This window comes from Penicillium roqueforti (assembly GCF_015533775.1).
Source record: "Penicillium roqueforti strain LCP96 04111 chromosome Unknown scaffold_05, whole genome shotgun sequence".
NCBI classification, from domain to species: Eukaryota; Fungi; Ascomycota; class Eurotiomycetes; order Eurotiales; family Aspergillaceae; genus Penicillium; species Penicillium roqueforti.
This window is the reverse complement of record NW_024067569.1, coordinates 107,919-133,549: the sequence shown is the minus strand read 5'-3', so window position 1 is coordinate 133,549 and position 25,631 is coordinate 107,919. Positions and strand designations below refer to the sequence as shown.

Genomic DNA, 25,631 nt, shown 5'->3' with positions numbered 1-25,631 from the left:
AAATATTTAATCCGAGTGATTACCACCGAGGTCAGGATCCAGAATTCCCTCACTAAATCCATGGAGTTCCTCGGGCCTCCCGTCTGCCATCCACACTGTAGTGTCTACTCCCGGTCTCAATTCTTTCCGCAGGGTGTTGAGTCTGTGAGAAATAGCGATGGTGGTGTGCCCTTGATTCGTAAAATAATCTCTCAACATTTCCTGCATCTTGATATCCGTTTCGAGGTCCAAAGATGAGCTGGCTTCATCCAGGAGGACGATTGGCTTTCGTTGGCTAATCACGGGGTCAGGATTCTGAGTTGATGACTGGACCCTTAGTAACGCCTGTGTGAAGGCGAGCATCTGCATTTGGCCCGTAGAAACGGGCGCAAAACTAGCCAGCGGTTGGTCGAGGAACCCTGGGTTTGTGGTATCCAGAACAATCCCGTTCGTTGTCCTTCCCAGGAAGGTGTCTCGGAGCTCTGAACGAGATGCCTTTGACCAAAGTCCAGTCTTTGAAAGCATCTCGAGAATGGTATCATCTTGATGTTGATTGTAGGGATCGAGATTGAATCGAAGGCTTGCGTCGGGAAGTATGAAAGGGTCCTGAGGTAAAGCAACAAAGCAGCGTCGCCGTACAACATGTACTGGCAAGCGAGTGATATCCACGCCATCAACCTCAATTGTTCCAGTCTGGGGCCTTAATAACTGCAGCAGCGTAAGAAGGAGACTGCTTTTCCCACTGCGACCAGTGATTAAAAATTTCCAGTCAGCTTCGAAAAAGGAGAGTGATCAAGAGCTTATCGCGACAACTTTAAAGTACCTTCCAGTTCGACCACACAGAATGACACCTGACCCACCCCGAATGTCCATATTCACCTCACGAAGGACGGGCACATGGGAACTGCAAAGAATCTTGTCAGTCTTCGGTCTGCTATGTCCTTGTAAGTGAGACTAACTTATAGCCTGCTGATACGTGTTTTATTTTCACGGAACCCATATTTGGCCACTCGGGAGAGGGCTCTAAGCAGTCCCAGGATTTATCTTCCGAGGGGGTGTCTTCATCAACAGATCGCAGCCGTGAAACTGCGCCAAGGGAGGTCTCGAGGGTTGTCCAATTCTCAACCAGGCGAAGCAATGTTGTGTTTGCAGCAATAACCATGTTCAGCGCAATGCCCATGTCAGCACCTGTGGCTGTGCTTCGAAATATCACTGCCGAGGCAATTAAAATCACAGCAATCCCTGCAATTAACAAATCTAGAACTACATTGAGCCACCTCTGCAAACAAAGCAGAAGATACAATGGCCTCTGTGAGATATCGAGTTTCTCGACGTTATTGATCGCAAATCTTTCTTCCCATCCAAAGCCACGAATTGTAGCAATTCCTTCAACCTGGTCAGGAATTAGCACTAGTCAGAGTAGGGCCCGGTATCTTCTGCGTACTGTCTCTAGGAAACTTGTATAAAGTTTTTCCTTTGACTCTAGGTCAATGAAACGCAATTGCCGAGAGGTTCTGAGATATGTTTGTTGAATGAAGTATACACAAATAGTGCAGAGCGGTAAAGTCATTGCTATGGTGGGCTGAGCCACAAATAGGACGATAGACTGCATGATAAGCTTGAAGATCTCTGGCACCTCATGTTTAGCATGAGAAAGTGGCTGGCACATGTGGTACTGGACATACGGTTGCTGAGATTTGCGAAGGCTGAAGGCATTTCCTTGTCGACCAATTGAATATCTTGACCGAATCTGGAGTATTTGCAATTTAGTAAATCTGCCATCGTATGAAATTAATTTGCCAGACCTATTCAATATGGTACCAATATCAAAGGTCGAAAAGTATGAAAGCGGTGCACTATTCCAATATCAGTGAATTGCTGAGGAGGCTATTTTTGAAACATACTTCATTATTTTGCCGAGAAGTCGAGAATGCAGAGTAGAACCGGATCGTGGAGCGATGACTATATGTGTTGACCTTTAAATCCGGTTCAGTCAGACAGCTGGATTGACAGAAGAGAGGTAGACAAACCACATGGTCCCGTTGGTCGCTATCCAAGCCATTAGGGATAGTAAGAAATAAATCAGAATATACAACGTTGAGTTTGCATTGTCGGATTCAGTCCACCACTTGAGAATGTACTGTGCGAAAGTAAGACAGAATGCATATATCGCAGTGCAGGTTGCCATGAGCAACATATTTGAGATGCCGGCCGAACCAAAATAATAGCCTTAATTTTGCGTCAGATATTTTCAGCGTAGGACTAGAGGTAGAACTTACCGTAGACTGCCAAATCCCCGGTTCTCCTTAATTTATCGGCAGCGGCATCATCTATCTGTGTTCCGTCTCTCTGTGATTTTACCGCAATTTCTGATTTATCAGCCTCTGATGTACGTTGTAGAACATGGCTCGTCCTCATCTCTGGCTTTGTCTGAAGGGTAAAATCAGAGGAGCTCTGGACTTGTACTTTCCCTTCATTGAGCAAAATTATCGTATCGGCCAGGTGGTAGTACTGAGCTAAGCCATGTCAGAAGGATAAGTCACGGACAATGAAAGGGGCCGAACGCACTGCCACGAGTGATGAGAAAGACGGTGCTTTTCATTTTGCGCAAAATCCCTTCAGGACCAAGCAAAGCATGAAAAATTTGACTCTCGACTGCTGCATCAATGGGACTAAACGGATCATCCAATACCATAGTACGGCAGCGAGAGTAAACTGCACGGGCAAGAGCCTCCAATAACCTTCTTAGTGGTTTGATCACTGGATGGTCTGAAGAAGCCAGAACTTACAATGCGAGATTTTTGCCCCCCAGAAACATTAATACCACCACTTCCGACCCACGTCATATCTCCGTCGACCAGCGATTCTAAATCGGCAACGAGACGGCAGGCTTGGATGACAGTCTGGTACCAGTCCGCATCAAATTTGCTTGATTGTCCGCAAATGACATCCCGGATGGAGGCATTAGGAAGCCAGACAGAAGAGCTGCAATATGCTATTCTATCATGCGAAATAGTAATCCTGCCCTCAGTGGGATTTATTTCCCCGAGAATTGTCAATGCCAGGGCTGATTTCCCACTACCAATGGGCCCTGAGCATATGCCAATCGAACCTTCGGTCATCTGAAGGTGAACATGCTGGAGGACTTGATGTGAGCTAGAGAGCTGTATGCTGACATTTTCCAATGTAAATGCCAGTTGAGGACCAGGTTGTGGTTTGTCTTTTGGCCTGGAGGTGAACACACGCTCATCTTTTAATGATCCCTGGGTCAAGTAGCTTTGTATTCTTTCGAAGTTTGCCAAAGATGCAATCACACGAGGTACTATCGTCATGACCATATTGGCTGGGTGAGTGACTAGACCTAGGAGAGCGATCGAGGTGAAGACAATATCCGCATTTGGGGCATCATTTTCACTGCGAGAAACTGCAAACAGCACCAAAGTCAGAACCGGGGAGAATATTCCTAGCGCATTAGCTAAAGAGATGGACGAATAGTCAGCTTCAATATATTGGCTAGAGATTTCGTGGCCATGAACACCTAGGAATAACAGAGTCGAAAAGAATTGTTGGTCTTACCGCTGGCGTTGTATGCTACCATAATCCATCGCAATCTTATCGACTTCGCAATCTCTCGAGCTCTTAAATTGGAGACAAGGAAGCTAGTGGCCTGATCGAGACCTAGAATCTTCATACTTTTGATACCCCGGAGGACCGAGGCAAGCATTGAAAGGCGATCCTGAGTTGCAACACTCCAATCCTTTTGTTTTGCCTGAAGATGTTTTGCGACATATGCGCTCATTTGTGAACACCCTAGAGTTAGTTAGCGTTTGTCTGGATCACTGGTGTCTGGTGTGTGACTATATCATACCAAATATAATCAGCAGGGGTAGTAGTGCAAACCATCCAAGTTGTCTTCCAAGGAGCGCGGTTCCGACCAATACTTCCACGACTTGCGCCCAAGTCTCATGGAGCATTTCTGCAGAAGTGTCAAGGCTGTCAACATCTGCACTCATAAGTGTTAAGGCATTTCCGTCATGTATAGGAGAGCTTGCGGCCCTAAGTGACCTAGCATGAAGAAGGCTAATAAGAGCCCCACGCGCCATAATCTGCAGTCGGTTGAGCTTGTGTCGATATACCGATGTGGAAATCTATATAATCTCGTTAGATATCATGATTCGAAGTGGCTCCTTAGAAGACCTACTGCTAGACCGCAATATATGATAGTGGTTAGCACGATAAGCCAATATCCCGAATCAGTGCTCTCGTGTTGAGGACCGTCAATCCGCACAAAAGTCATAGCAATCTTAATCAGAGTCGGCTGTGAGTACCGAAAAACTATCAAGAATAAACGCGGTATGATAGGTGATAGACACTCTACCCGAAAACAATCAAAGAGAACACAAGGCAAGGTGAATTTGGTCTCTGGCTTTGCTGGACAAAGCGTTAATGACCTCATTATTCCAACATTGTGGTAGGCGATACTTACATCTCTGTGTCCAAGCCCGTACGAGCCGTTTCCGTAAGATCCTCGAGGATAGAGCTCGGTCGACTTTTGGTAGGTCATCTTGTGTCAAAAGCTCATGGTAACCCTCCTTGAGAATAGGGTTGATCCACCAAAACAGCGCACGGCCAACAATTCCTGTAAGTTCCTCGGGCGCAAGATGTTTATAGCGAGGCTTTAGTATTGCGAGCTTGTTTCGAAGCTCCACTACTAGTAGGCTGAACTCCAGCACCAATCTTATGCTCAGGAGCATTAGGCCTGCAGTTCTGAGATCGCCCGATGGTATGGTCAGGGCAATGAGATCCTTGACAGAACACAGGGCCACGTATAGAGTGACCGGACTAGATGGCCGCACAGTCCTGCGGTGCTCAAAGAATGACAATATAAAAAGCTCGAAAGTAGCGAAGGTTGATGCGAATAATGGAGCCTGGGAATTGAAATCATCTGAGAGGTTTGTTATTTCGATGAGGGAAATGATTTGGGTAATGGTAAGCCCCAGGACTAGGATCTATTGACTCCAGGCAGATGCATTAGCAAATCCGAAGAAATTTTTGTAGAAAGAAGAAGTGATATCTGACTGTTTTGATATGGCCTTGAAGATTAGGAACCACCTTGGTAGCTGAACCGCGTAGATCCCACAACTGCAAAGACGCGTAGAGCACGAAGGTCACTGATACCAACAATGAGTACAGATTGAGCCAGACAGACATGGTTTCGAGGAACTATGTTGCGTGTAAGATCGATTTCAGTGGATTGCAGAGTTGTGAGTTTATGTTTCTTCGACACATAATTAGAGCTTCTCTTGTCACCGCCATTTTTTTGTCTTACAGAGGATTGTAATCGTGGCTTCTGAGCTAGGCCGCATGATTACGCGCTAGATAAATTACTCGGTCCCACAAAGTACAAAGAGACCCCTGCTAAGATGACGCAATATCGGGCGTTAATTTGTAGTTGGAGCCTTGGAATGTGCATTTTCCAGGTACATAGATGTTTCCCACCATTGCGAAGGGTATAGCGGCCAGGGGTCGGATGCAATGTTTTATTATGCGTTGATGCCTGAAGTAGGCCTTATTTTTAACTCCCTTTACACCGCTCTATACAGTACTGTAAATGAAGCTATTCATACTATACAAATTCCTGTCTTCACCGAATTTCAGGCAGTGAGAGCAACGCAGACACCTTCCACTTCTCTTCTTGGTAGTCACCCTATGGTGTTCTCCTCTCTAGCACCCTACTACTCCCAGTGACGACTCTGATTTCACACCTGTTTCGGAGGCAGGGCTATCGGTGCCCTTGTTGTCCTCGTTGCAGGGTCCCCTCTTCACTATGTAGATTTGCTCAGTTGAGGGGGGTCTATAGCATGTTCAAAAAGTTTTTGACATCTCATAATGATTCTGAAATGAAGTGTTAGAATAAAAGCACGACGCTCTATAATTAGCGCCTCAATGTGACAATTCATTCATGTGTATCCCGTACACTTGAATTCATTCCTCGGCTATTCTACATTATGGAACAAATATTACTTGTGGCCAAGATCATTTCTTACAACGTCTGCTTTGTATTATTTATCAAATACCCCAGCGAAGTTCTCGCTAATGTATCGCAAGGCGTCCGCACGATAAGTATCCTGAATAGTCAACCCAACGTTTACTTCGTCGAATACCAATGTGTCCCTGTTCACTGACTCATACTTAGGCCAATTATAAACACCTTGCTTTAATCCCGCATTTGGATCTAAAGTCGTGATAAAGCCAGCCCACATCGTACCCATCAAGCTCGACATTTCGTAGTAACCAGGCCCCTTTCCATGGAATGAATTCCCGTCAAACCCCAGTCCATCAAGATTCTGAAAAATAGGGGCAATCTCAGCACCATGAGGAACGCCTACCCGAGAGTCACGCTGCCAGGCTGGTGTCGCATTGAAGATAAAGTTAAAACAAGTGGCAGAAGTTGAGAAACTCTCGCAAACCAGCCGTTGCGCTGCGTTCATTTCGATGTCTCCAATAACTGTTTTCACTCTTTCAAAAGTATCCTTGTCGGAAATAGAGCCTATGGGAGGTTCGAGAGTCTCTGCGACGCCACTTTCCGGGTAATAGCTTAAAAGTCTTTCGCTGACTGAGCTGGGGTAGCCGCTATCTTCTGCCAGTGGCCGTTGGATTAGAGTTGAATTCAAACTGGGATATAAGAATTCAAGAAACTGGTCGAAATATTGATCGAAAAAAAGAAAGAGACTTCTGTGATACATACCAGTTAAAAAGATGGCCAAGTCTTTCCATGTGGATATTTGAGGCGGGATCCATGTTGCGGCTTCACTGGAGACAATTCCACTGAGGATGGGAACTGGTACATATCGTCTCTCTGTTATTGCTAAGCTCCCATATCCTTCAACAAAGTTTCCATCTAGAGTTGGAATGGCAAAACTGGCCATCATCTGGCTGTTAGCCTGTGCAGAGTCATTGAAGGCTGCATCTATATCATTGAGTGGAATATGCCTTAAGCATTCCAAAGAATTCTCCACGTCTTTGCAATTGGAGGCCACTGAGAGCCTCTGATACATTTCTTCCGGGGTGAACGATGAATAAGATGTCTTCACAATTGGACCTCCACTTTGCATAATGGCTGCTCGGAACAAGCCATCATCGCGTCCACCGTATGCAGTGAGATGGAGGCCAACAGAGTCAGCACCGGAGCTGCCTCCCCAGATTGTCACCCGACTTTTGTCTCCTCCAAAAGCTTCGATATTTTCTTGAACCCAGTGCAGGGCTAATCTTTGGTCGTGTAATCCCAGATTTGTGTTACGGGTACCTTTGATTTGGTCCCCAGAGATGAACCCCCATATCGATGACCGATAGTTGAATGAAACTCCAATAAACGAAAGATTCTCCTCGGCCGCATGTGATATCAAGTATGACAAATTATACCTGCCGTCGCCTGATCCTCCCCCATGGCGCCCTCCCCCGTATATAAATACACCAACAGGCAAAAGCCCTTGCTTATAGCTCGAAGGGCGGACAACGTTCAATGTGAGACAATCTTCCGATTTCTTGAATTGTTCTTGGTGGTCCTACGTTGTGAATAATGTCAGATATGAAGAACGCGTGTCGGATGTGACTCACTCCGTATCCAATGCAATGAGGCCCATATTCAAGTGCAGGTTGAATATGATTCCACGAGACGTTGATAGAACGAGGATAATGGAATCGCAGGTCTCCGATAGGTGCCTGAGCATAAGGCATACCAAGAAAAATATCTTGATCAAACCGAAAGTTGTGGGTTCCCGCAAAAGTCCCATTCCGGGTTTTTGCAAGAGGCTCATGGTGGGGATTTTCCCTATGAGTGTCGAAGAATTCGGGGACAAACCACAAAGCCGACGCTAGGACTACCAGAAAAAGAAGAGATACAGATATTGAAATCCTTTGTTGACAAATGTGGTTTTTTCGCCTTTCGGGGGCCTGCATGGCGCTGCGTTCCGATTCTAATGGCCCGTATTCAATCATTTCGCATGGGTTTCGAGGGTAACAGAGGAAATATCCAGTCTACCGTTGTCAACGAGCAAGAGCCAAGGATTTCCAAGAGTATTCTAGCATGAGATGGGTGCTTATTTTGTGTCTCATGCTTGTGACTTAATCAAGCCAAGGGTAAGCAAGGCGAGAAGTGGACGCCAAGCCTGGCGATTACATTCGAACTGACCAGGACCCACAGTAATCATCTTTCCTATTTGGGGGATATTTGACATTCTTTGGTGTAGTAAATCATTCAAAAGCCACGGCACGGTCGTTGGTAGCTCTCACTAATGCCACCATCGATTAAAAATCTCCCCTTTTTATAAAAAATGATCAACATCAGAATACCAATGCTCATGACATCATCGTGGGAGAGGCAAGGATCAGTGATTCGGGTTTCGTAGGTAACCGAAATGTGTCATTGAAAATATATCTAATGTTTGAATGAATAGCATGTGGCTATTTCTGAGTGTATCCGTTGTGCTATCGAACAAGTGGCTAGTAACCGATATGAACTTTAGTAAGGCAAATCCATCTAGTCCCGACTTTTAATGACAAATAATTGACCAGAATTTCCAGCATATCGTAAGATTGCTTTATACTATTTCATGTTTTGTGTCAATACTAAGATCATGATACAGCGGCATTCCTAGCTACCTCCCATATGCTATTTGGCACCATAGCGATAAGTGTCTTGAATGGTTTGAGGCCGACGTCTTCGCTTGTTGTCACTGATATGACATTGCGCAAATACGCATCAATCATCATCCCCGTGGCAGTGGCATTGAACACGAGCATCATCTGTGGCAATGAAGCCGTTGCTTATATTAGCATTACAATGATTCAAATTCTCAAGGGGCTTTCACCTGTCACAGTCTATATGATGTCTTTGTTTCTTGGTATTACCCAATTCAGCAGAATGATCACCACTACACTGCTTCTTATCTCGCTTGGAATTTTTCTTGCATCTTTTCAGTCTGTCCAAACAGATCTTTACGGCATCTCAGCGCAATTAATTGGAATTGTCTCTGACTCATCCCGACTTGTACTAATGCAAAAAATATTCACCTCGCACCCATTCACATTTGACCCACCAACCTTATTCTATCACCTCGCACCATTTTGTGCACTCTTAGGGGCTATCATCACAGCCTTTACCTCATTTCCAACTACTTTGGAGCTTCAGAATGTATGGGCAATGCTACTCCTAAATTGCACCCTTACCTCGATGCTGAACCTGGCTGGACTTTTTGTTGTAAGTAAGATCATCTTTCGGTACAGGATGTGGCTGATGTTTGCTCAGATACAGAAGACTTCGTCTCTCACCCTCAGTCTCTGCGGCATCTCGAAAGATATCTTTCTCATAACAGCGACCACACTGATTTGGAAAACCGAAATCAAAACTTTAGAGATCATAGGTTACATGATGGCAATAATAGGCCTGGTTTTATACCAGAAGTGCAGTAGCTAGCCAGCAGTCGAAGACAGCTCATTACGATAGGAATAAATTTGTTCATTTTTTTCCTGTATTTTAGATTATTGGTTTTCAACAGAGTTGTTCCGAAGGCCCTGTGCCTAACTAACGTAATCGGTAAACGAGTGGGCCATGTAAACGAGTGGCGTGACATGTGAAATGTAAATAGACATCGGCAAAGCCCAGCATGGGCCCAAGATTTCAGCCCATAGCCCAACCCACATGGGCTATGGGCCCAGCTCCCCTAGGCCCAGCCCAGCCCATAGCCCAGTGGGCTAAGCCCATAAACCTATAATGGGCCTATTTTAGCCCATTTTTGTATTTTATATAGGTCTTGGCGCTCATAAGTCAGATTATATAAGATTAATAAATTACAGGTTTTTATCACTTGTTTTAGTCTGGTAAAAAACATGATTACCTTACCAATTCATCTAATCTATCTATCTATAAATGCCAAAAATGATGCTATTCCTAGATCACCTGACTAGTTTATCTAATCTACGCACAAATACTAAAAAAAATGATCTATCCATAAATATTAAAAATGAAGCTATTCCCAGATCACCTTACCAATTCGTCTGATCTCTGTATAATGCAAATTCGTCTGATCTCTGTATAATATAAAATCGTCTGATCTCTGTATAATGCAAATTGGTCTGATTAATTTAACTACTACCAATAATTGTAAAGGTATACGTTATGTAGGTATACGGCCTATCAACTGGGTAAGATATAAAGGGCTTTGTAGAGGGAATACAATATATTAATAATATACCAAGACTAATTCTTACTAGTCTCAGAGGGGCCCCTAGGAGGTCCTAAACTATAAGGAAATCTATCTACCTATATTTATATAATAAACCCCTTATAGATTAATATCGAAATAGATATATAATATTATAGATATTCCTTTCTAAGCCTATATAGGTTTATATATATTTCCCTCTTATATAGACTTTTATCTATTATAATTATCTCCCCTTCCCTATATAGATATCTATATCTATATATAAATAGAAATATTAAAGGATAAAAAGATAAAGAATTAGGGAGATATTAGGGAGTTTCTATAATAAAGAAAGTAAAGTAATAGATATATTAAAGAAGATAAGGTAGTATATAATAATTTAAAGAGAAGGTAATTAATAAGATATATACTCTATATTTTATATTTCTTTTAAAAGGATAGCTATATAATTATTATATTTCTTTAAGACTAATAATATATAGATATATATTATCTTTTTAGTAGAAAGATATTATATAGACTCCTAGAATTTACTTCTAATCCTATACTAATTCTCTATTAGAATATATATATTTTATAAAGACTATATTCTATAGGATATTAATATTTTTCTATAATATAAAAAATATCTAAAATAGTTTTTTATATAGGATTTCTAATAATAGGGAATTTAAAGAAATATAAATTTAGCCTCTATAGCTATATTCTTTATAGATATTTATATAAAGAAATATACTTATAATAGCTATTATTTAAGATATAATTATATTTCTTTAATAGATTTATAGTAAGTAATTATAGTTATAATATAATTACTACTCTTTTCCTTCTATTTTTCTATAATCTTTAAATCCCTTCTTCTAATTATTTTACCTATATAATAATACTAAATCCTTAGTATAATAGTAAAGACTACTAATTTAAAGGGAATATATTAGAAAACTATTATAAACCCTATTTTTTATTAATAGGCCTAGTATCTTTTATATATATAAGTATCTAACTAAGATTAGGGTAAAGATAAGGATAATTATCGTTTCCCTTTAATAATCTAATACTATATCGATATACTATATAGTAAATCTTATATATATTATTCGAAAGTATACTATATATATAATTTAATATATCTTTTTAACTACTTTAGCTATATTCTAATAGAACTTATACTAACCTTAGAACTAGGTTCCTACTAATATTAAGAGGAATTATTTCTAATTACTAGTAATTCTTTCCTAAGTAAAGTAATTTTAATTAATAATTAGAGGATCCCTTAGAGTAGCTATAAATATATTAGATAAAGATAATAAAGAAATATAGTTTCTTTTCCCTTTTAAGTTTATTAAAGTAATTATAAATATAGTTTATAATCTAGTTATAGCTTTTAATATCCTTATAAAAGTATATTATAGAAACTATAGTTTAAATAGGATATATATTCCTACTATAAATATTAAGATAAATCTAGTCTTCCCTATAATAGTTTTACTAATATTTCTTCTTAATCTATTTATAATAATTATATAGCCTTTATTACTAAATATCTTATAAGTAATTAAGATACTTATACTACTATTTATCCCTAGGATATCTTTATAATATAGGCTTTAGAATAACCTTAATTTATAAATTTAGAGGAATTACTTATTATTTAAATAGATACTATAATTTTATTCTAATAAACTTACTTTAAGATAGTAGAATTACTTAATAATCTAGATATAGAGGTAATACTTAAGGAATATATAACTATCTTTCCTTATAGTAATTAAATACTATAGCTATAATAATTTAATAGTAGCCTAATATAGATATTATTTAGGTTAATTTCTTTTATATCTTTTATACCTTTTTATATTTTATAATAAGCTTTAGTATATTAGTTATTATACTCTTTAGGATCTATTAGTTATATTTAGAAGACTAACCCTACTATTTAACTAAATAATATAATTTATCTTTAAAAATATAGTTATTCTTAATCTCTTTAATCTCCTATTTATTATTATCTATTAATTCTAGTAATAGTAGTTATTTTAATTCCCTTTCTTTTTATTTTTATAATTAAAAGAAGGAAATAAGGAAAATATTATAAATTATAATATATTTATCTAAGAGTAGGAGGTAGTATACCTACTTTCTAATATATTCTAAAATTCTAAATAGTCTAATCTATTAAAGAGATAGCTTTTTAATAATTTCTTCTTTTAACTATAGGTTTTTAGTAAATAAGGTTATAAGGTTATTTTTCTTAAAGGATATTATTTAATAGTATTTATTATACTAATTTACCTATACTTTAGTAGCTTTTTACTATAATATCTATAGCTTCCTATATAGTTTATTTAGTTTTTTAAATCTATATAGTATAATTAGTACCTCTCTTTTAATATAGGTATTCCTACTATAAATTTAGAAGTTAGGATTAAAACCTAGGAATACCTAGAATAAAGATATACTAGTAGTTATATTAACTATATTATTATAAGTATATTTAGCTAAATAAAGAAATATTAACTATAATTTCTATTACTTATTAATAAAATACTTTAGATAGTATTTAAGGGTTTAGTTTATCCTTTCTATTTAACTATTAGTTTATAGGTAAAATACTATTAAATACTAGAGTTTAACTTTAGAGAGATAATATAGTTTTAACTAAAACCTACTTATAAAGATAGATCCTTAGTTAGATATAATACTATTAGATAGTCTATATCTTAGTTTAATCTTTTAATAGAATAGTTTAACTAATTCTATAGTATCTATTATAGTTAAAACTAGGAAGAAAAGGTACTACTTTAAGAAATAATCTATAATAATTAGAATAGTATCTACTATCTAACCTTTTTAGATTAATTAAAGTAATCCTATAATAAAATCTATTAATAACTTAGTAAATAGCCTAAATAGAATTAGTAATAATTTAAGCTTATTATAGGGTTAATACCTTAATACTTATATAGTTTAATAGACTTTATAAGACTTAATATATTTTTTAATATCTTCTTATATATTTACCTAATAGTAGTTATATTTTAGTAGTTCCTCTATTTTTATATAGCTAAAATACCTTATAAGAGGTTTATTATAATATAATTATAAAAGCTTTATATATAGGCCTTCTTTTTTAAATATATATATATATTTCTAATACTATAGTAATCTAATTATATTAATTTCCTAATCTTTTAAACCTAGTTTTTAGGCTAAAATATCCCTTTTTTAGTAGATTATTTCTTAGTCTTTTTATTAAAGCCTAATAACCTATTAGAAAATATCTTTAATATTTATACTAATAGATTAAATAACTATCCTTATAGTATCTTTAATACTAAATAGTATATCTAGATTATTATAGAGTTTTCTCTATTTAGACTAATTATTTAATTCTATACTAATATATTTTATATTTATCCTTATAGGTATATTAGATCTAGGACTTTCTTATATAGCCTTAGGCTTTAATCTAAATTATAAGTTATATTTATTTAATATATACTCTAAGTTATATTTCCTTAGATTATACTCTAGATCTATATCTAGATCTTTTATCCTTATAATTCTTTAGATTATAAGAGTAATAGTATCTTTAATCTAACTTTAGATTAGAAGCCTTTTATCTATAATTTAATTTTAAATTAGGATTATTAATTCTATTCCTAAAGCTATTTACTTAGAATTTAGAATTCTAGATAGCTTATCTATAGGGTTTATCTTACTTAACCTATATTTTATAATAAAGTTAAAAGATATAAGAAATATATACTAATATACTTATCTTCTATTAAGTTTTTATTAGATTATAAATATATATAAATTAATATAATTAAAAAGAACTTTAATAATATACTTACTATTATTAAAGTAGTATCTCTAATATTAAAAGGAATATATAATAGTAAATAGTTCTTAATCTAATATTATATAGTTTAATTCTATACCTAAGAACTTTCTTAACTAAAAGGTAATTAGATACTATTATCCTTCTAGATCTAATTATAAGAGAATACTTCCTATTCCTTTATTTAAGATATTAGTTTCTAATTAAATAGATTACTTAGGATTAAAATAATAAAGGAAAGATATAGATTTAAATATCTCTTTTAGGTTATAAAATACTACTAATTTACTACTAATTAGTATAACTTAGCCTAATTTCTTTCTATTTTTACTCTCTTTTAATATAGATATTAGAGATAAGGAAATATATAAATATCCTTTAATAAAATACTAATAGAAATTATAGAATCCTAAAAATACTTAGATATTATAGTAACTTTAAGGCTCTTTTTATTCTTAAATAATTTAGATATAATCTAGGTCTATTTTTACCTTATCTCTATTTATAATAAAGCCTAGGAATTTAACTTCTCTTTAATAGAAAGTATATTTAGAAGGTTTAATATAGAGCTCTACTTTTCTTAGTTACTTAAAAACCTATTATAGTACTCTAATATAGCTTTTATAATTAAGTATAAATACTAAGATATTATCTAGATATACTATATAAATAATATCGACTAGTTTACCTAATATTATATAAATATAGCTTTAAAAAGTAGCTAGTATATTTAATAAACTAAATAATATAACTATATATTTAAAATAACTATATCTAATATAGAAAGCTATCTTTTATTTATTACCTTCTTATAGTTAAATCTAGTAGTATATATTCTTAATATTAACTTTACTAAAGTATTTTACTTTAAAAAGATAATCTAGGATTTCTAAAATAAAGGGTAATAGGTAGTAATTCTTAATTATAATATAATTAAGACTTTAATAGTCTATATAAAGATATAGACCTCTATCTTTCTTTAATATAAAAAGGATCGGTATACCTATAGGACTTTTTAATAGTTAGATTTACTTCTTTTTAATATTATCTATAAGGTAAGCCTATAATTCTTTAAACTCTATCTTAGAGAGAGGATAGATTAATCTATAAAGAGGGATTTTACCTTCTTTAGTCTTAATTATATAGTTAAATAACTTAGTTTATAGGAAAGTTCCTACTTTTTTATAATTAAATATATTATAATATACCTTTAATTTAGGTAGAATCTTAGAGATATTAAGATAAAGATAGTTATTATCTTTATCTAATAACTAGATTTCTTCTAGTATTTTAACTAAGGTATAAATAATAGTTATATTCTATAATACTTTTATAAACTTATATAGATTTATTAACTTAAAAGCCTTAATCTTAAACTACTAGTAATCTATACTTAGTTATAGAATAATATTAAATTTATTAATAAATATCCTAAATAAGAATATAGGGCTTCTTTCTAAATATAGGTCTCTTTTAATACTAATATATAGCTATTTTATAACTTTTTTAGTATTCCTAAAATCTTTAATAGTAAATTTAACCTAGTATATACTATATATATATAGCCTTTCTAAGGTAATTCTTTTTAATAATAGAGAGAATAATAGGATAAAAGGAAGTTTTTAATTATAAGCAAATTCTTTATTAATTATATTATATTCTATACTAGTATTAAAGTCTATATATATTTTATTACTATTTTTAAGGATAATTAGTATATATAAGTATATAGTAGTCTTAATAAATAGATATTAAGCTAAAGTATTAGGATTTACTCTAGCTCTTTTACTTTTCCTAATACTTAGGATTTACTTTCTTTTATTATTTAGACTAATATTTAGATAATAGCTTTCTAAGGATATTTATTTATCTAGTAATTCTTATCTCTATAAAGGAAATATATCTCTATTATAATAGCTTTAGTACTATTTCCTTAGTCTATTATTAAAGTAGTATTTATTCCTAAGGTATTTAATTTTATATTTTAGTATTCCCTATATCTATAATCCCTATATTAATCCCTTCCTCTTCTATAATTATCTCTATATCTTTCTCTAAAAGTAGTTAGATTAGTAGTAAAAGAGCTAGATTAGGATTAGTTTAAGGTTATTTTAGTAGGGTTTTCTTTTTATTTCTTAAATTAAGACTACTATAATTAGTCCTTTCTTTTAAAAGGTAGAAAATAGATATAAAATAAGATAGATACTAATTTTAATATTTTACCTCTAGTCTTTAGTAAAATACTATTACTAGATATAATTATTATATCTCTAAAAGGTTTCTATAATTTTATAAAAAAGGTTTATACTTTTTACTTCTTAATAGTTTCTAATAGGTAATATTCTAATAATTTAAAGTAGGTTTTAAAGATACCTAGGTCTTAGTATAAGTATATCTCTACCTTATTAAATAAAACTAAGATATTTATAATAATATTATAGGAATTTTAGAATAAAGTCTTAGTTTAATCCTTAAATACTTCCTAGTTCCTTATATCTCTAGGATTATTTTACTTATAAATTATCTATTTTCTTTTATAATCTATATAAAGGAAATTTATAGTAGCTAAAACCTTTTATTTTCCTAAAATATATTTTTTTAGAACTTCTTTAAAAAGGGTATTAAAGTTATTTAACTAGTTTTCTCTATTTTTAATACTATAGTTCTTTTTAAATATTATAATATCTCTTTTAATCTTATCTTTCTAATTATATTTACTTTCTAATATTAAATTACCTTTATTTCTAAGTTAGTTTAACTCCTTTTTTCTTTAATAATTCTCTAGCTTTCTTTAGTTTACTTTAATAAATTCTTTAGTAATAATAAGTCTCTTTTAAAATACTACTTTAGCTTTAAAGACCTAGATTCTTTCTTAGATAAATTAGGTAGTTTCTATAATTACTTTAAGAGGATTAATTAGATTTTCCTAGGTCTAGGATTCTATTCGTTTAGTTCTAATAGTTATAAAAGTAGTTCCTATTTTATTTCCTAATTAAGGCTAATTCTTAGAGAGTTTAGTATTTCCCTAGGATTACCGATAGGTTAAGAGAGCTATTATATCTTAGGTAGTTAAAAAAGAAGAATTAGAATTATTAAGATATATATTATATAGGTATATAGCCTATTAACTAGGTAAGATATAAAGGGCTTTTTAGAGGGAATATAATATATTAATAATATACTAAGACTAATTCTTATTAGTCTTAGAGGGGCCCCTAGGGGGTCCTAAACTATAAGGAAATCTATCTACCTATATTCATATAACAAATCCCTTACAGATCGATATCAAAATAGATATATAATAATATAGATATTCCTTCCTAAGCCTATATAGGTTTTCATATATTTCCCTCTTATATAGACCTTTATCTATTATAATCTATTAAAGGAATATAATTATATCTTAAATAATAGCTATTATAAGTATATTTCTTTATATAAATACCTATAAAGAATATAGCTATAGAGGCTAAATTTATACCTCTTAAATCCCCTACTACTAAAAACCCTATATAAGAAGCTATTCCTAAACGTTTTCTATATTATAGAAAAATATTAATATCCTATAGAACATAGTCTTTATAAAAACGTATACATTTTAATAGAGAATTAGTATAGGATCGAAAGCGAATTCTAGAAGTCTGTATAATAACTCCCTATAGAGAAGATAACGTATACCTATATATTATTAGTCTTAAAGAAATATAATACTTATATAGCCACCCTTTTAAAAGAAGTATAAAATACAGAATATATACCTTATCGGTTACCTCCTCTTTAAATTATTATATACTACCTTATTTTCTTTAATATATCTACTACTTTACTTTCTTTATTATAGAAACTCCCTGATATCTTCCTGATTCTTTATCCTTTTATCCTTTAACGTTTCTATTTATATATAGATAAGGATATCCGTATAGGGAAGGGAAGATAATTATAATAGATAAAGGTCTATATAAGAGGGAAATATATAAAAACCTATATAGGCTTAGGAAGGAATATCTATATTATTATATATCTATTTCGATATCGATCTGTAAGGGGTTCGTTATATGAATATAGGTAGATAGATTTCCTTATAGTTTAGGACCCCCTAGGGGCCCCTCCGAGACTAGTAAGAATTAGTCTTGGTATATTATCAATATATTATATTCCCTCTAAAAAGCCCTTTGTATCTTACCCAGTTGATAGGCTGTATACCTGTATAATATATACCTTTATATAATATGATAGTAGCAATTTTCGTATATCAGTAGCATTTCTCTTATAGGATATCTATATAAAAATAGAGGAGGATAGTATTAGTAAGTAAAAGCTAAGTAATATACCCTAAGGATTAATATTAGATAGACTACTTAGGTTTAATAACTATATTTATATCCTAAAAGAGACTATAATCTTATATAAAATTATAAAGATATATTATAATAACCCCTAGGGAGACTATTATACTAATAAATATATCCTTAAAGCTATTTAGTATAAGTTCTATTAGTATAGAATTATAAAGGATATAAGGGAGTATATATATAATTATATAAATTATTAATATAATTTAGTATATAAGTATAAGCTATATAGATTATTATAGCTATTACTAGTACCTAAGAGGCCTAGTAAGTAGTTTAATATAGATTTTATTATTAAAATATCTCTATTATAGTAGAATAGTAAGGTATATAATATAGTACTAGTCCTAATAGATATATTTATAAAGTATATCCTTTATCTTCCTTATATAAAAGAAATTAATATACTTAAGTTAATAGATTTATTATATAAATATATAATCCTAATCTTTAGTATATTAAAGAACCTAATAAGTAATAGGAATAGTCTTTTTATTAGCTAATTTTAGTTAACCTTCTACTTTCTCCTTATAGTTAAATACTAGTTATTTACTATATTCTACCCTTAAATTAATAAATAGACTAAATATTAAAACTAGATATTAGAGTACTTCTTATAGTTATATATTAATTAGAAATAAGATAATTAGGTATACTAGCTCCTTATTATAATATTTATATATAATATAATAACTTATAGTATAACTAGAAAGTTATTATATAAAGTATTAATAGGATATAACCTATCTATCTAAAATAGTATTAAAGAGTACCTTAAAGAATATTATATAGATATTATATAAAGGGTATAAGAAATCTAAGAGATAAAGAACTTTATAAAAGAGTGACTTTCTAAAGTAAAAGAATTAATAAAGTACTATATAGATAAATACTATATAGATAAATCCTTTAAAGTTAATAATTAGGTTTATCTTAAGAATAAGAATATAGAAATAAGTAGGCTAAGTAAGAAATTAGATTATAAAATATTAAGTCTATTCCTAATCCTTAAGAAAGTTAGTATATAAGTATATAAGCTATATCTATTCCCCTATTTTAGATTACTATACCTAATATACTATATATTAGTATTAGAATTATATTATAGTAATACTTTAATTAATAATAATACTCTTAAACTAATTAAGATTAATAATTAGGTAGAGTATAAGATTAAATATATCTTATTCTATTAAAGTAAGAAAAATAAGTCCTATTTAGTTAAGTAATATAGCTATAATAATATTAAAGTAACCTAGGAACTATAGTCTATAGTTAAGGATACTAAGGCCTTTAATAACTATAAGGCTAGGTTAACTATAATAGTAAAAATATTAAAGAAAAATAGGACTAAGAATATATACCTAAAATATAAGAAGCTTTAATTATAGATTAAAATTTAGTACTATATTTCCTATATTTATATATAGGTATAGGTAGGGTTATTATATCTAATTAGACTTAAATATTAATAGAGTAATATTAAAAATATAATAGAGTAGTAAAATAGACTCTATACTTAGGGTATCTTAAGAAGTAAGGGCTAAGTTTATAAGGATAAATAAAGTATTATTAGGTATATTTATATTAGGAACTATACTTTTCTCTATAATATTAATAGGAATATTAAAGAATTCCTTAACTTTAGAGATTTTCCCTATATTCTCTATAATTCCTAAGGCTCTAATAACTTTAGTAATTATTATAATTTCTATAGCTTTTATAATAGTAGTAACCTTTTTAACCTTATTAGCTATATAGGTTAAATACTTAATATTCTACTTAATAATATATATTTAGGGTATATAAGTATATATAGGTAATATATTAAGAGTAATATAAGTAATAGACTAAACTTTAGAAAGAAGCTATACTATTATTAATAATAAATTCCTTCCTATAATAATATAGTTAAAACTTATAGGAATATAACTATATTTTATAGAAGAGTAGTAAGTATATTTAGTATAACCTATAAGGGTCTTATACTTATAGTCTAGGTAGCTTTATAACTAGAAAAAGTACTATTAATAAGGTAATAAGCCTTTAATAAGCTTAAGGGTTCCTAAGTATAGAGGTAGAGTTATAGGCCTATAGCCTACTAAAAGATAATATTATACCTATAGATATAGAGACTTATCTTTCTTAGAGAAGGATAGTATAGGATAATAATATACTATTACTATTTTATAAATATAGTTAATATATAAATATAAAAATAAGGCTATTTTCTATAAAGAAGGGATAGATATAATATTAAAATTTCTCAGTATATTATATAGAATATAATACCACTAAATCTAAAGATATATCTACTATATTTACTAGCTAATAGTAGTACCTTAATTAGAATAATATTATTTTAATAGAAGTATAATTAGATATCGGTAAAGCCTACCTGGCCTATAGCCTAGCCTAGCCTAGCCTACTAATAGGCTAGGCTTTAGGCTGACTTCTTTAGCCTATACTAAATTATAGGCTAATACCCTAGGCCTATAGCCTATAATAGGGGCCTATATAGGCCTTATATAATATAAATAGGCCTTTAGTATATAGATATATAACTAATATATTTCTAACCTATATTATTATATATCCTAGTTATAGCTAGAATATTAGGAAAATTTAAAGAAGGGAGTAAAAATTAAGAAGATAGTACTATTAATATATTTTAATAATATATATAATTATTATCAACCCTACTCTTATACTTCCTCTAAGATATATAAAATAGAGTAATAGACTCTAGTAAATCTAGCTAAACTCCCTTTATCTTATTATTACTATTACTACGTCTTAACAAAAAACATTTGTGCAGAGGCGGCCATTTCTGGCCTCAAAGGGGGCCGAAAGTGGCCTCCTCGGCACAGTTCTTCCGCACACGCACTTTCGATCCCAGAGCCACGCGCTCCTCGCCCGCCCCTTGTAACGTGCACCGTCACGTTCTTGTTCGGGTCATGTTGGTACCTGGGCGCGTGGCTCCCCTTCCCCTGCCCTCGAGCCCCGCTCCTGCTTTCCATCGACTTCTACCCACCTCCGGGCCTGCTCCTTGAGCGCTACCATGACACCTCCGTTTTGTGAGGTCGCCAAAAATGGCACACTCCATCCCAGGCTCATTGGTCGCTGGGGCAATGGGGTCCATGACTATAAAGCTGCCAACAGACCCTCCTCACTCTCCTACCCAGCCCTCCTCTCACCTATCCTTTGCCAGTCCTTCCCTCAGCGCGTGCCTCACAGTCGTTCGTCATCCCCGTTGATTTGTCTACCTGCCTGGAGCGGCTTCGCGCACATCTTAGTTTCCCCAGACGCAGCATGAGCGACGTTGCAGATCTATCCTCTGCGACCGACAGTGACACTTCCGGGGTGTCTTTCCAGCCTGATATCGATGCGACCGATGACTCCGATTCTGGGCAAGCCTCAAATTCAACCGAGCTGACAACTCCGGAACCCACCTGTCTTCCTGACAATTGTAGCAGGCCTTCCACCCGTCCAAAACGACCCGTGCGTCGTCCAGCGGACGCTGGTGTTCTGCCCGATTTCAGCGATGACCCTGATGACGACACGGACGAGGACATTGCAAACGTACCACTTGATTATGGGCGCTCAGAACAAACCAAGGTTCGGGGTCGACGAATAGAAAAGCGCTGGGACAAGTGAGCATTTATTCAGACCTACGCAATGGGGAGGCGAGTACTGATGTGAGGCGTAGGTACTGCCGAGTGAAGGCTGCTCAGGCTGGTGCGCTGTTGAAATGGGATGACCCAGTGGAGGCACTGCGCGAGGTTACTCCTAATGACGTGCATCGTTTTTTCAACTACTGCATGAAGCTGAAGTATGGCGAAGGCGGTCGTCATCTGAAGGGAACATCGAAAGCGAGCGCCCTGAAAGCTGATTGGAAAGGATTTCGGGGTTACTATCGGAGAATTACACGGACCAGGATAACTGCCGAAGATAGCGAAGAGATCAATGCGGTAAGTTAATCCTCTTAGTCTGACGCTCTGAGCTGACTGGGTTCTAGGGCATTCGGAAACTCGTCGATAAATTCGACCTCGATACACAAGAACGGGGCAAGGAGCCGGTGTACGTCCAAGACTTGACTGAATTGAACGAGACGATTCTCCGAACTCAGGAAAGACGATTTCATTTTGGATACGAGCGAATCCAGCTCTGTCTCTTCAACATGCTCGGTATTTATACCGTGAACCGTCTGCATGCTCTTCTTTCGCTACAGTTCCACCATCTACGTTTCTCCGTACAAGATAATCCGGACGGGGGCCCTCCCGTACTTTTGGTGGAGATCAAATCGGAGCATACAAAGCGATTTCTCGGAACTTCCCAAATGTATGTATCGTGCGTTGAACCCGGGCAATGATGATCCCAATATTAACACTACTTCTTAGTAACAATTTTCCTTTCCCTGAAATCATCAACGATCCGTCGCTTGTCTTCAGCCCTCATACATTCATATTCGGTATACTTCTTTGGCTCCAAGCCTTCGAAGTCCCTACGCTTTCCTCCATGGAGCGCCTTCGAAAGCTGTTCGTCCAAGGTGGCCGACAACAGATGGAACTACCATTGAAGCGCGAAGTCGAAGGCTATTATGTCTTCTGCAAGACAGACGTAATCAATGGACGTCCAGTTCTTCAATAGAACCAGCCGATAACCGATGGCGCCATGTCTAGGCGTCTAAGAAATCTAGGGGAGATTCACGGCCTCCTTCAGTCAATGTTCGCCCATCGTTTTCGCTATAGAGGGGGAAAGATGTTAAACGAAAGCAGCGCGGTCAGCGAAGCACAGCAAAATCTGATCATAAAACACGCTGACACCCGCACTTTCTTGAATCATTATCTTCCACAACACATCGACACCGATATGCAGAACGTTATAAACGGCCGCGAATCTAACAAGTCTCTGATGCGCGCGATCACCCGGATGAGTAGGTGGATTGACAAGAGACGCCCTCGGCATCTTACTTCGGAGCAACGAGCGTCCCTTCGCGAACATCCAGAATATGTCGAGGCCACTCGGCGAATGAAAGAGCAAGCCGAGGAGTGCAAATGCGATCCCAGTGCAGCGATGCAATCGCGATTAGAGAAATTGAAACGCGAAACCTCTAATACATTCGGCCGGTTGGAAAGAGCACTGAGACGGAAGGTGCGCCATGAGTTCGACCGCAAACAGGCCATCATAGACATTGAGCGACAGCTCTCAGGGGCTGCTGTTGATGACGAAGAGGCGAAGAAGGTACTTCAAGTCGAAGACCAGATGCTACCGGAGCAGATTGATCTTCTAGAGAAATTATTCACATGGCCTACCTCTCAATCCCTGGAGGCGGAGTGGCAAAGAAGGAACGCTGCCGTGGCTACGATCTCCCGATACTGTGGTTTCCTTGAAGGTGGACCATTGCGTGGGCGACGTAAACGGGCTGCACCAAGTGACGGGTTCGATGAAGAACAGACCAGCGTGTTACCAGAGCCAGCCAAGAAGAGTTGCAGCTCTCCGGAGCCTTCGCAGCAGGATATTCTTCTTGTGAAAGCCGGAAACTACATCAAAAAGGCAAAGAAGCCTCGGCGATGTTTTCAATGTTATGGTGACACCGAACTTCCCATTCATCGCCGCACGCAGAAATATAGCGAATATAAGTCGACTCTACGACACTTTCGAGAGAAGCACTTGCAGGATCGAAGGTGTCATATGTGTGACGAAGATCTACTACATGAGATGCATCTTCGCAGGCATGCAGAAGAGGTTCATCGCCTCAGCACTGAACGGAATTACTACACCAAAGAAGATACGGGATCGGACATTGATACCGATTAATTGGGAGGCTTGCAGGTGTTCTGTCAAATTGAAGTACTCTATTTTGTCTTTGCTTAAGAATCAACCTCGGATCTGGATAATATTTTCCGTGATAGTGCTCCATTTTCCAACTTCTTCAACTGGAGATAAGTTCTGTTTGATATATACTCGTCGCATTAGAAAACCCCTTATAGCAATTTTAGCCTTCCTATCTACAGCAGCATTCATGGACGTAAAAGAACAGACCCATAATACGATAGGTTTTGGAGACAACGACAGCGCCCGACGCCGAAGAGTAGTGAGCATGTCTAGGTTCATAATATCAACAGGCTATTTAATGTTTCCCTTTTTACGTTATTGAGAAGCGGTCTTCCTGGATTTGATAACTTACCTGCTTTGTTCAGTATGTACACACGAGACAATAATAACAAGCCTTGATGGCAGAAAATCTGAATCAGAAGGCTCGAGGGGTCGCAGTTTCAAACCGCCAAATACCCGTGTCCAATTAGCCTTCCGGAGAACCACAAGTTCCCCACTATCGTGTGGCCGAGGGTCTACTTGGAGTTCAAGGATACTTTCAAGTTCGCGGTTTAGAACAAGCTCATTCAAAACCACTGTCCTGGTCTGGTCTTCCAGTAGCCTTGCTGCCTGAGGCTTCACGAATTCTCATCTTCTATAATTCCCATCCTTGTTCAGTTCCACGTGCTCAATTATTATACACACGGTCATGGAGCCATACCCATAAAACGATAGTCTTGCTGTTGTCCGAGTGTAGCTGGGAATGTTTCCAAAAGGCTGGGACAGACTATGGATCAATTGATCGATCGATTGGTATGGGGTTTCATAGATCCCAGTCTAGTTCCACGAAAGTGTCAAGGATATACATCAAGCACACGGAACGGATGGAGATATGATCTGCGCGGGACCCACATGGTGTATATGAGTTCCCCTGAACGCGAGGAAGCTACCTTTCTTTTGCTTCCTCGCACTACGTCTTGTATCTAGAGTCAACTATAGTTGTTCCTAATATCGATTACTCATCTTGAGACACTATCCACCCCTATGTATACGTGAGACCCTCACAGAAAGCAGCATCTATTCCAGGAACGCAGCATCTATTCCCAGGAACGTAGCTGATGGTCTGGAGATCCGTTAACTCCTGGGAACTCATATGTTGGCCCTGGGAGTCTTTCCACCACAGCATATGTTTATTGCTACTCAAGCTAAGAACACAAGTTCGTAGATGTAGACTAACCAGCTAACCACGATACTCCAGTTTACGTATTAGGGAATGAGGCGGAGTATGATATCATCGAACTCTCTATGGAAACAAACGAATTTAACGCTGTAGTACGCACTACATTACGGTATCATTATCAATACCTCCCTCGCACTGGCATCCTCTGCAGTTGAAGTTCGAGAAGAACATTC

The 25,631-nt window shown here is 35.2% G+C and overlaps 5 protein-coding genes across 5 annotated transcripts; 2 read left to right on the top strand and 3 right to left on the bottom strand.

The window, feature by feature from the left end:
* Positions 1-6: 6 nt before the first annotated feature.
* LCP9604111_3252 (uncharacterized protein) lies at positions 7-5,190 on the bottom strand (the record flags this gene model as incomplete). The annotated part of the gene is made up of 16 exons (XM_039070820.1): positions 7-721; positions 803-883; positions 939-1,372; positions 1,424-1,608; positions 1,665-1,729; positions 1,785-1,835; positions 1,884-1,955; positions 2,010-2,208; positions 2,259-2,495; positions 2,548-2,710; positions 2,769-3,454; positions 3,556-3,789; positions 3,848-4,127; positions 4,181-4,314; positions 4,466-4,988; positions 5,059-5,190. 16 exons carry the CDS (start codon positions 5,188-5,190, stop codon positions 7-9), a joined length of 4,191 nt encoding a protein of 1,396 aa, XP_038930519.1.
* Positions 5,191-6,041: 851 nt separating this feature from the next.
* On the bottom strand, positions 6,042-7,716 carry LCP9604111_3251 (CAZyme family CE10; the record flags this gene model as incomplete). Its single annotated transcript, XM_039070819.1, has 3 exons — positions 6,042-6,619; positions 6,728-7,544; positions 7,597-7,716. 3 exons carry the CDS (start codon positions 7,714-7,716, stop codon positions 6,042-6,044), a joined length of 1,515 nt encoding a protein of 504 aa, XP_038930518.1.
* A 13,997-nt stretch (positions 7,717-21,713) lies between these two features.
* On the top strand, positions 21,714-23,051 carry LCP9604111_3250 (uncharacterized protein; the record flags this gene model as incomplete). Its single annotated transcript, XM_039070818.1, has 4 exons — positions 21,714-22,054; positions 22,111-22,372; positions 22,420-22,742; positions 22,802-23,051. The coding sequence occupies 4 exons, from the start codon at positions 21,714-21,716 to the stop codon at positions 23,049-23,051; spliced, it is 1,176 nt and encodes a 391-aa protein (XP_038930517.1).
* A 222-nt stretch (positions 23,052-23,273) lies between these two features.
* On the top strand, positions 23,274-24,221 carry LCP9604111_3249 (uncharacterized protein; the record flags this gene model as incomplete). Its single annotated transcript, XM_039070816.1, has 1 exon — positions 23,274-24,221. One exon carries the CDS (start codon positions 23,274-23,276, stop codon positions 24,219-24,221), a length of 948 nt encoding a protein of 315 aa, XP_038930516.1.
* A 293-nt stretch (positions 24,222-24,514) lies between these two features.
* Positions 24,515-25,132, bottom strand: LCP9604111_3248 (uncharacterized protein; the record flags this gene model as incomplete). Its single annotated transcript, XM_039070815.1, has 5 exons — positions 24,515-24,545; positions 24,592-24,754; positions 24,816-24,873; positions 24,940-25,005; positions 25,085-25,132. 5 exons carry the CDS (start codon positions 25,130-25,132, stop codon positions 24,515-24,517), a joined length of 366 nt encoding a protein of 121 aa, XP_038930515.1.
* Positions 25,133-25,631: the final 499 nt, after the last annotated feature.